The sequence below is a fragment of the Anabas testudineus genome, chromosome 10 (assembly GCF_900324465.2).
Source record: "Anabas testudineus chromosome 10, fAnaTes1.2, whole genome shotgun sequence".
Lineage (NCBI taxonomy): Eukaryota > Metazoa > Chordata > Actinopteri > Anabantiformes > Anabantidae > Anabas > Anabas testudineus.
In genome coordinates, this window is record NC_046619.1 from 7,217,963 (window position 1) to 7,230,412 (window position 12,450).

Genomic DNA, 12,450 nt, shown 5'->3' on the forward strand with positions numbered 1-12,450 from the left:
GAGGAGACACTGCAACGAAGTTAGACTACCTCTCTTCATAACAACATTACTGAAATGCAAAGGAAGAGAGTTTGGCAAACAGACTGGTTTTAGAGATGACGCCCCACAGCAGAAATCTATAGTAAACACCACTGTGACAAACACACACACACACACACACACAAGCAAAATGTTACTTAGGTAAATCTGAGTGAAAGTATGACTTCATGAAATTATCCTCTCAACCACTAGCTACCATGGGGAAAGGTTCATGTAATACATCAGCAAATGATTCTAGTCACCTTTTCATGCTTTCCGACAGTGAAGTTGACTGGAGCAAAAACAGCATCTAAACATCCTTGTGTGCTGTAATCACAGTCTGAGGTATTGACTCGTACAGGGTGCTCAACGCATCTGAAAAATGAATATTGACAAATGCGCTGAGCTCGTTTTATCATAAGGAGGTGGCACTTTTACGCCACCAGTGTCACTGAGCGTTCGCTTAATCCTCCTCCAAACACTGATTGTCCAGTGATAGCTAATGTCACAGCATGTCATAGTTCCTGTCCCAGTGCTCTTCACGTTGCCCAGTCTGCACCCTCCATCCTTCCAGGCATGATCCGGGCATTAGAAGTCTCACCAGATGCCCTTGGACTTTCCCCAAATCTCTTTTCACCTGACTTCCCACACCCACCTGTTCACCAGTTTTCCATTTTCTTCCAGTGGATTAATTGCTCCCTCAATCTAGGATCTCTGTCCTGTCTGTCCACCTAAGCAGTTGACAAAGTTATCAGGATAAGATAAAAAAAGGTGAATTAAAATAAGGTCATATGAAAGACCACTTTTTGTTGTTGTTTTTAAATTAAGCATCCTGAAACATTCAAAAAGTCAGTCAGGGAAGAACACGTTCAATCAGCACACAGAGATAATCTTAGCTATAGCTACAGCTTGTTGCTGTTAATCCCTGGAAGGCATAGCAAACCTAACTCGGGTGTGAGATTCAGTAAATAGATAAGTTAATACAACAACATGATATTTTTGGATGAGGTTTTCCATTAGCTCAGCTGACATGTCTCTGTAACACCTACCTGCAGGGCTAAAGCATAGTGTATGTCTGTGTGTGTCTGTGTGTGTGTGTCTGTGTGAGAGAGAGAGTGGGTCCACACCATGCAGTTTATATAAAGATAATCCACACCTGTGTTTGTCTAGGTGTCTTAGAAACTTGCCCTGTTGCTAATCAACTGTCCCTATGAATCTGTGAATATGCTTATTAGCGTGAGTATGCGTTGACTTGTGGAGGTATGATGCTGCTGCTCGTCACCAGCGCTCTAATGAGAGACGTGTGAGAAAACCGCACCTGGACACAATTTAGCAGCCTTCACGTCCAATGACTCTCCGGGCTGGAACAAGACGCCGTCTCCTGAGCTTTCTTTTCTGCGTCCACATCTCTTTGTTTTATAATGGTTTGTGTGTCACCAAACTTTCTTTATCACTCCTGGATGATATTTCTGCTGTTGTCACCTGCAGGTGTTTCTGAGAACCTTCATTATTTCACTGTCCAAGGCTTCTCTTTTTTATTGTATTACCTAAGATAGTCATGAACAACATCAGAATTTTAGGACCTGATTTATTGGTTGTCAAAGATCCAGGGCAGGTGCCACATCCAGATTTAATTTTAGATAAGCACTGATTACTTGGAGCTCTTAAAAACCTGGGGACATAATTTCATTCTCCTCAGATACAGTTCATCCAAAGTAAGAGCTCCGAGCGTCCCGTGGGCAGTGCAGGACACATGCCAGACTTATAGAAGGGACAGGAGGTTAGCACAGACCTTTAATGTCTGTGTCACAGAAATACGTGCTGCAGGGAAATCACACCGAAGTGTCAGACAAGTCCTTTCCAGCACTTTGCTTTAAAGCCATAAAGGAGAATCTTGAGAATAACGGGACGAGAAGCGACAAACAAAAATGCAAATATAAAAGAAACCCTGTGACTGAAACACCTACCTTGGAAAAGAGAGAGAGAAGGAGAACGACAGAAGGAGAGATGTTAATTATACAGCAGACCTTTGGATGTCAGCGTGAGAAAGAGCGGGGCCTCTCCGGCAGTTGATGTCACTAATCATGGGGTGTGACACAGCATGACACCCTGCTATCTCTCTGCAACACACACAGGCGCAGACACGAACACACACATTCACAATAACCACTATGGCGCACAATGACACATTCTATATTTGTATATTTATTATAATAACAATTCCTTCATCCAGGCTCAACAATAGCATCAGAGACAAGTGGTGCATTCAGAAGTTTCAAGTAATTAATAAGGTTGTGTTTTCATTCCCCGTTTGCAAAGCTGAATCGCTGTATTATATGATACAGGCAAGACAATGAAAAGATAAATACAAACCAATATGGATTAAAAAAAACCCATGACACCTTTGTTTTAGAACAAACAGGAGACTGATGGGAGAAGTTTTCATAAAGCTCAATATAACTGTCTCAAACTGACAAGGTTATATTGCTTCGGCTTGTCATTTACAGCATAGTCAAATGTGCACAATCACACACCAGAGGTTTCCTGAGGTTATACTGAGGAGCACAAAATGGGAAATACAGAAAGAAAGCTACAGCTTGTTTCTCGTTTCTGTCGAGTCTCAGTACTCAAGTTTCACTGCAACATACATTCAACACATCCTTTCAGTCGTGTTGATGTTTTTTAGGCCTGTAAGTGCTCTGCCGGCTCTTTGGTTGCCACACAACCGCACCTGAAAGTGCTGCTGCCACTGCTGATTTTGCTCATTTAGATGAGCCTGCATCCACCTGTAGTTTATTTAACTCTAGAGAAAGTTATTCTCGTCGCTCCCGACTCTGTGCTCCTGTTCCCTGTGTCTCTGTTAATGCCAAAAGAAAACTTAAAATCAACACTGTGCACGACTTGTAGTACATTCACTGGGTGTCTAGAAAAACAACCTGAAATAAATGCTAGTGCTCTGTGCCATGGTAAAGGTTTAATATGTCACTAACCAATATTCCATCTTTAAGTGATTATATATTGGTTTTGTGTTTGCATCATGTGGAACTGCCCCCTAGTGGTCCAAAAACAAACTTCAGATTTAAGTTAAATGCTAGGTAACAGCATGTACCATGTAGTAATTCTCTTTCTTTTCACATAACATCTATTTCATGTCTGTCTGTCCTGGAAGAGGGCTCTCTCCTCAGGTTTTCTGAGATTTATTTGATTTTCCCTGAGGATTTTTTCGTCATCACAGTCTAAGAACACATAGTCTCATTTGCTGTGCAGCTTGTTAAGCCCCTTGAGGCAAATGTGTTATCTGCTACAGTATATTGAGCTACAGTAAATAAATAAATATTGACATATCTTATAGTGTTTTTTTAATCTTGCACAGGATATATATCTTGTGGGAACTAAATCTTTGTCTTGTGTCAACAACTTATTTAAAGGCATCCTAAGCCCTGAAATGTGCCCAGCTAAGTTTCATTTATATTATCACTTGGTTGATTTCAGAAACATTTGCTTTATTTGAATAGTTCATTTGTTAGGCGTATACATCTGGTTTGTGCAGGCTGCATATTGGAGAAGCAGTTGGTTTTACAGTAAATTAACGCGTGCATGCAAGACAATAACTCATTCTCACAAGATAAATAACTAATGTGCCTATTGGGACTTCAGGGGCTCTCTATTGTCTTGATGGTGGTATCGGAGGAATCATGTGATTGACTGAATGAAACAAAAATGAAACAGAATTTAAAATTTCCTGTCTTCATTGTTTAACTGTGTTGCCCTTGACATGAACATGTTTTAGGTCATAGAACCGGAGACTGTTCTATGGAGATCATACATTTCCAGCTCCACTGTACCTCTGTGTTTGTTTGTGTTTTTTTCTGATTAGGACTATGCAAAGCAATTTACCTGCATTTATGCAATGCAAATCATGTACATACACATGCAAATTACTCTGTGTAAAGGTGGTGGTGCTAATTAAATGTTATCTGTACTCGCTAATCTGTACAACTTCAGCCAGGACTATTAAGTCTACACAAGTTGGTTCTTTTTAATTGTTTAGCAGCTCATGTAACAGTGACTTCTTCTTTTTATTCTTTTTTTTATATATATAAGACAGACTGCCTGAGATTATTTTTTGGATCACTGCACTCCTTTCACGCCCAAGCAGGGATTTATCCTTCTATGCTTGTAATATCTTAAAATCACATCCCATTTGCCCAAAGCCCAGTGTGATATACGACGCCCATGAAAAAATAAAACTGAGCAAATATACATAGTTTATTCCTTTATTCGGTTACAAAAGCATGATGACTTCCTTCCAGGACACTTTGGTTAGAAAAAAAACAGATTTCTCAAAAGTCTGATTCCTAATGGTATTTGTATACTTTTTTATTTTTTTCAAATTGTGAACCCATTTATTGACTATCTAGTAAAAAACAAACAAACAAACAAAAAAAAAAAACCCAACAATAATGATGCTTCTGGTGAACACAGTGTGATTAAATTCCAGTAGTAAAATTACAGTGAAAAAGAACAAAAAAACAAAAAAAAAACTAAGAAATATTCAAACGCTGTTAAATTTCAAGCACTTAAAAACACCAACAGGAAATCATCTTCAGAACTGCAACAAATGAAAATAACAGGAACTCAAAAACTGCCGTTAAACAACATTAGCGTCTATAGTTTATTCTACATCAGTATGTGTGTGTGTTTTATTTTCTACACTCCTCAAAGTGTATATCACTTTCCCGGCACCCCGACTCTCCTTTGTAATACAAACATTGAGTGTCTTTTTTTATTTCTTTTGTTTTTTACAAATCTGTTTATGACGTATAAAACATCTTTCTCGAGATAAAGCCTCCACTGAAGAGTGCTGTGCTGTGTTCTAATTAATACAACATCAGCGAAAGAAGACGCATAGATGAAGGAGGAAAGGAAAAGTACTCACGCGGCAGGTGACTAGTTCAGGTACACTGAGGCATGATTTGCAGGAGAACAAACATTTTCACTGGGGAAGAGAAAAAGCCTTTTATATACATAATAGGTGGAGATATGTATGATGTCAGTAAACTCTGACTGCCCATTTTCTTGCTTGTATGTCGATGTAGAGAAGAGAAGAGGTCACACATTAGATTTGGTACTTTTTTTTTCTTTTAAAGCAGGAACTCAGAGGAGAAGAAACAAAGCAACACGTGACCAGGTGTGGAAGCAGAGGACGAGTGCTGCCTTTGTACAGGTGCTTGGCCTCTGCTGTGAAATAAGAGGTCAGCTCGAGTGCGCGGCACATAATCTAAAGCTGACCTCCGGCTTCCGACAGCAGCGGAAAATCCCATTTTGAGCAATAACCTTCCAGTCACCTTTAAGTAAAATCTCACCTACGGACATGGTTAGAGTTGTGATGGTGGGATGATGATGATGTTCAGTGCATTTCAGGGTGTATGCTGCGGGTGAATTATTGTCATTTGGTAATTTGATGTAGCCACACGTTCCTCAAACTGGATTTTTAGAATTGTTTAGAATTACTTGTGCCAGTCCAGTTACTTGTACTTCCTTTATTTAGCGGTGGGACATTTGTGTATAGGTATAGAGAGCAAATGATAGATAGGTGAGATTATTTTTTTGAAGAATGTACATAGTGAAAAACTCTTCTGCTTTGACTATGGTCATTTGTTAGACTGTGGAGTTTAAAGGAGAAGTCTGGTGATATTCTGTATTTTTATTACTGTTGGCAAATCCTATTAAAAGACCAAAACAAATAAAATATACAACAAATATAGTGATCTTGCAGAACCTATTCTTCTATTCTACTGAATATGATTAAAAACATACCAATGGCTGACATTTTTGCTCCTTGTCACAAACATAGCAGAGAAATTTCAGCGCCTTGAAGCTGCCAACTAGTGCATCAAATGTGTATTAGTGTCTATGGTTCAACCTTCAGCTAGAAGCATGTTGATAGTTTTCATTTAGGACGACTGGAGAGTGTCCCTAACAAACATTACATATTCATTTGGAAATGTGCAACATTTAAAGTTAACCTCCAAAAAAACAAAAAACAAAACAAAAACAACAAAACAAACCAAAAAAAGAAAAGACCTTAGTTAAATTTAGTGTTAAGTTATAAAAATAATGTTTTATCAGGACCGTGTGAGTGTGGTTTGATCCAATTTCAGCAAAAAACCCACAACTCTCATTACATTTTGCCTCAGATATTGCTAACTCCTCAATTGCTTTGCAGCAATATGTGACATCGCCTTTTCTTTCCAACTTCAAACCTGTCAACAGAGTGTTCATGTAGGATCACATCGCTCATTGCAGGAAGCTGATTGAGAACTTTTTCTGAGGAGGACTTAGTAGAGATGAACTAATGCAGTTGTCATGGGCTTTCAAGGAATTTGTTGATACCCTTTTTCTTTTTTCCATCCTCTAAAATGTCCTGTGATTCTCAATCACAGCGCTGGCTAACATTTAGTAACAGAATGCAGAAATGCAAAGTACATCATCAAAACTTGTTGTTGTTTACAGTATTGAAATTGTTTTGGATGGAATTTTTCTTTAAGGCCTATGTGCCAAACCAAGGCTGTCTGCCCTTTGTCATCTCTGCCCTCTACTGTCCAGGGCCTGCCACTCTGATTTCACTTCACTTGACGTGATCTGAAGGGGTGAACTCTACAGCGGAGCCGTGCAGCGACCACCGTAACCTTGACTTCCAATACACACGGATGACAGTGACTCTGAATCATGTATGTTACGCCTGACTTTTGCAATCGTGCCACCTTCCAGCGCCAGCGAGCAACCGCGAGAAGATACCAACTTTCCTCTCCAAGAGCCATTCTCAACAAACTGAGAGTGAAAAGCTGCGACTGCCATTTCATTCAATCTGAATACAGCTGAAAATGCGTCACAGGAGGAGTGAGTGAATAATGCAGCAACCACACTAACGATCGCAGTGTGGTAGCGAGCAGTACTTTCTTCAGACTATAACTCACATTGTCAATCTCTTTTCAACGTGTGCTGCAAATACACTCTCTAGTATATCAATAGATGTGCTATGAATGTCACAACAGTAGAATACAGTGTAAGGTCACTCAGTACTGTACATAGCCACAGAGTAATGTGTCTGTGTGTTTTCTTTATCCTCTAACCTTTCTCACATAGGTCAAAGTGAGCATTTTTGAATTAGCCCTCTGACACTTTGTGTTCATCTACTTATCTACTGGCCAGACAAGTGACCCAGTATCAACTATGTCTAGTGTGTTTATGTGCATTTATGATGATGGGCGTATGGCACAAAGACAAGGCATGATGTGTTAGATGGAGGTGTAGCAGCAATGCGTGTTTGTTGTAGCCTGGTCAACCGCTGATTCAAACAGCATCGACCTTTAGTTAAGGACAAACCAATTCAAACTACTTTCGACGCGCAGCCCTGTGCGTTATAACAACAGTGTAAACCCATATACTACTGTACATCGTAAAAAGCGGCTTTGCTACACAGAGCACACTGTTCTTCAAAAATGATGCGTAAATGTGAGTGTGAAAGAGACCAGGAATGTCCCAAAACAAAATCAAATCATCATCAGCAGTCACAAGTGCTTGATCTCGTCTGCCACGTCTGTGCAAAGAGACACGCTCCATCGGCCATCGGACAGCATCTACAGTAGGCAGTACAAGGTCAGCAGTGGAGGTGAAGATATTGCACACGCAGACTAACGTCAACAGCTCCACTGAAATGGCACAGCGCAGGCGTCACACTGAAGGATAAAGTTCTTCTTTTTTTTCCACACAAATGAACACTGTAAAAAATTCAAAAACACGCCCCCGACGGATTCTTTATTGCAGCACATTTCCCTTCGCTTTTTTTTGTTTCCAACATCTCTTTTTCAAACATCCACTTAATAAAAAGTTGCAAATGTTGCAAGTCTGTTCGAAGTTTGTAAGGAGTGGTTCGAGAGTGCATTTTGGCAGTAAGTAAAAGTCTTGTACGAGTTGGGTGCGTTGACAGCCAGGAGAACAGATGGGTCAAACCAGACAGCCATGATTTTTGAGGTCTTTAGAGTCTTGTGCTCTTCTTGTGCCCCACCCTGCTTTTTCTTCGCCGCCAGCACAGTGACGGGATGATCACATGCCGGAGGCACCCAGTCCCATGCTGGCAGTGTGGCTCATACAGGGTAGCGTCTGAACAGTTTTGGGGAAGTCGTGGGTGAGGATTCGTCCGTTCTCTCCGCCGCTCCCGTTGCCACTCATCCTGGTCAGGGTGGAGCAGCGCATGGCGTCATTGATGGATTGCTGTAGACACAAACAGATCACCGTTAGCCTGCAGCCCAGATTTCTATGCACTCACAGACATGCATTACAGTATGTAGTACTAATCACAACAGAAAAAGCTTATGCAACAGTTAGAGCTAACACTTCTAAAGATCTTTCAGCTACTGAGGAATAGTAAAGGTCTGATGAGTACTTTGACATTTTTCTAGTCTTTATTACTAAATTATATATGCACATAAGCAGCTGCTCGTCACTAGTCTGAATGTGATGCCGACACGCCAGGAAACTCAGGACAAGAAGGAGCTGTCGCGAGTTGCTAGTGTTCACCCTCTTCATCTGGGCCTGAGTGATATTTGAGGGTGGTAAACCGTAGTGCTGGCCAATGTGCATCAATGTCCTAATTTGTAACATGAGGATCATAGTGAAGTATGGGAAGTAAGGAGGGAGCAGAGGCTTCACTCATTGGTTTAATAGCTTCATTCTCAAGTCTAGCGTAATAAAAGCCACTGGGCTCGAAATCTGCTCTAATGACGTGTCACGCGCGTGCGTGTGTGTGTGTGCGCACATGTGCCTCTTTGGCGTAAACCTGCAGCCCCTATTCTACAGCTGATTAAATTGGGTAAAGCGATCTGGAGCAACCGGTGAGCGCTGCATGGGGATTGGAGAATTACACCGGCTTCTAATTGGAACAACGTTGTTGTTTCTTTCAAGCCAAACAGCACAAAGGCACCGCTGGACTAACAGGCTCCTAGCCAGTCTCATCAGCATACTGATCAGCTGTGCCTTCGTGGGCTGATTAGAACATAAGAGATTCATGTAGAAGATCATCTTTTTTCTTTTTTTTTTTTGGTGTACATGAAGAGTAAGAGGGGCTTTGATGTTGGAAGAATGAATCAAAGGTTGCTCGTTGTAAATTGATCCACAAGGCAGATGACTAACAGCTACAAAATCCTCACATCTCCCACCAAAGTACAAAGCAACAGGTCTTCACTCTCAGCTTTCCGAACACACAACATTTTTTTTAAACGGTTCTAGGTTAAAGCAGTGATGGAACACACCAGGCCTGCCTCATGGTATACATATAAAGGATGTTCACCACAATGGGCCCTGCGTTTGCGAGACAGTCAGCAAAAAGAGAAGAAGGAACAGGGGAGAGAGATTGGCTCAGAGAGACAGAAGTAGATAGATGTACCACTGTGATTCAAATTGCCTTTATATCTGTGCTGCAAAGTGAAATGTCTTTATTTGTGAATGTGTGCTACAAGATTATTATGGTGAGTGAAGTAATGGGATTAAGCTTCAGGCCTAAAGGGAACATTTTTGTAAGCTAAGATAAAAAGTGAAATGCGTGTTTGAGCAATTAGATGTGATAACCTGCTCAATATAGTGGCATGTTAAGAGTTTGCTTTTACTCAAACTTATCAGAAATGCTACATCCTGACCAACATCCACTTCAGGACACAATTACAACACAAGAAAACAGGCATAAGGGCAATTTAAAATCAAGTGATTCAACAACACTGCAGGAGATCAGTGACGTAGAGACTGAGCGAGGGAGCGGCAGAGGTAGAGAGAGGTACAGGAGAGCGTTGGCACTGCGGTGGAAGCCTTTAGAGGCCCTACTGTGATCACGGTTAGATGGGCGGGGATGGATGTCATCATCATCATCATCATCATCATCATTATGGCTTGATCACAGCGTTTCCTACCCCGTGGCTGTGCTCTGCCCTTATATCTTAACAGTGTTGTTGGCGTACAGGCCGTAGCTCTGCAGCTCTGTGTAGGGGGCGCTAGCACCACTGTCTAAGGCTGAGCAGTGAAAGGCCTGAGCGGCTGTGGCAGCAGCGGCTCGCGCGGTGGACACCTTCATTCGGCGCGACTCGGTCCTGGATTTGTAGCAGAACTCCACCAGCGCCACCAGCATGGCCAGGCCCAGGCCGCCGATCAGGATGTAGAAGACTCCCGCCACATTGCTGAGGCTCAGAGCGCTCGTCTTGTCCTGCAGGGAGGAGGAGCGGGGGGAGAGCCAAGTGGTAAGACGTGATAGTGAGGAGGTGTAGAAAAAGAAAAACTGTAACCTTACAAACAGAACACATGACCAACAACTAAAGACAAACACTACATCAAACACATAGGTACAGACAAACATTAGCCTCACATAAATGAGGAGGAAGTGCGAGAACTCAAGTGCATTAAAGCAAACTGACACATATACTTTAAAGTACACATAAACACACTCTGACATACAGTATGCAGATGAGCTCAACTAAACACAAGCACAGTACAAGAACAACACGCAGAGAGACAAAACATCCAGGCCTGTCTCACAAATTAGGATGTTAACTGGATAACTCTAGGCTCAATTCTGAATTTTCAGTTTCCCACACAATAGCTCGGGGTGAGGCTAGTGCAGTAGTTAACAACTAGTTTGATATATATATTATATCTTGGCTTTTCTAATCAGAGAAGAAACAGAGTCTGTGCAACTACATGATGACACCTCATATGAATATTCGCACTGTGTGTGATCAGCCTTTCATTTGTAAAAGAATAAGATCTGCACAATGAAAATTAGCTCCGGGTGATTTATTCAAGCATTGTGGTCACAGGGCCTCATCAAGTCTTTTTTTTATTTATTTATTAAACAAATCATACCCTTGCAGTTCCCCTTTCTACATAATCAGAAGTGACATTAATGAAACGTTGAAATGTTCTCTCTCCTTTTCTCGTATTTATTGTCCATGTATCTCTCTCTCTCTCTCTCTTTGTCACCTCTTACACGTGTTCATAGGTTTTCTGGTTACCAGCTTTCTGAGACTCATTATCCAGAGTCACCTGTGTTTGATTATATTAGTGAAACCACTACTTCAAAGAGGGAACGACAATACTGAGCTGGCTTTGTAAGACAGGCCCCAGACAAGGACAAACACCGATGTGCATTTTTGTGACTTACAATGTCGATACATGTCTAAACATTTAAAAAAGGTTTCTCTTATTCACATTTTGTGAGGGTGGAGATTCAGGTAAAGTGCATAAACACGCCACAACACATGCATTCATGCAGCAACAGCACAAACAAATTTTTTGTTTGACATTGTTTCATATTGTAGGACATTAGTCTCTATTGTAATGGCTCCTTCTTACAGTTATGCCTATTTATAGTCTGTAATGAAATGGAAGCATTGAGATTAACTTTGATATCAGTCACCCTAACAGCCTCTAATCGGGACTAAAAGGATGTTATTTCATGTAAATTTATTAGGGGGCCCTTTGTGTCACTTGAACATATTAACTCCACATGTATGCGACTGTTGCTATGCTGCTAATGTCTTCACATAGTGTTTGGCTAAGGTAAGAGAGTCCGTTACATTACATGGTTTGATACCACTGCCTTCTTCAAGTATTAAAATATGAGCAAGGGAAAGGCAGCTGAGCTAAATATGATTACTTCTACAGTGGATAACTGTAAATAACATGCAAACACAGTGTCAGACTTGTGACTCGGGGTCAATGTAGTAGACCAACAGGGTTTGCATCCATACATGCACACTTATCAGTGAGAGAGATAGGGCAGGATTATTACAGTACAGGGGCCAGAACGCAGAAGGGTATGCAACATGTTTGAAGGGTCTTCATCTGTCACCCTTATGTCCTTGTTTATCTAATTTTCTTATTTTTTGTCCTTGGGAAGGACAAATCTATACAAATTGCTTTCAGAGAGACTCATATTTAATCTACGGTACAAACTCAAGGTTGTCGTAACACTTGATCTATGTGTTTGGGGATACAGGCAATCTATTTTAACAGGATTTAGCTCACCTAGGTGGAAACTGTTGTTCCTACATGTATAACAAACCATTGTAACAATCCTAACTTATCCACCACACAGTGTTTATTGACACGTTGGTAACATTATATCTCTGACAACACAAACTCATCAGTGGGAAGAAAGAGACTCCAGAGTACAACCAGAGGACTGGCCCGAATATGAGATGATGTTTTCCTTTTGAAATTGGATTTCACAAGTAGAACTTGTTTCACATAAGTGGACATTTTACAAATTTACAACAGCAGATGTTCTCTTTGGAGAGGGAGGGTTTGTGCTCCAGCAAATTAGTGCTGCTTTAGCGTCTGCTAGCACCGGCCCATATTATTTTTACAGTAGCGAAAGAAAAG

The 12,450-nt window shown here is 41.0% G+C and overlaps 1 protein-coding gene across 1 annotated transcript in view; it reads right to left on the minus strand.

The window, feature by feature from the left end:
* Positions 1–4,296: 4,296 nt before the first annotated feature.
* gria1a (glutamate receptor, ionotropic, AMPA 1a) overlaps positions 4,297–12,450 on the minus strand; it is a 60,733-nt gene continuing 52,579 nt past the window's right edge. The window contains 5 exon segments of the mRNA XM_026358270.1: positions 4,297–8,132; positions 8,134–8,201; positions 8,204–8,240; positions 8,242–8,295; positions 10,139–10,273. Of these exon segments, the coding sequence (XP_026214055.1) occupies positions 7,902–8,132; positions 8,134–8,201; positions 8,204–8,240; positions 8,242–8,295; positions 10,139–10,273 (525 nt within the window). The 3' untranslated portion in view covers positions 4,297–7,901.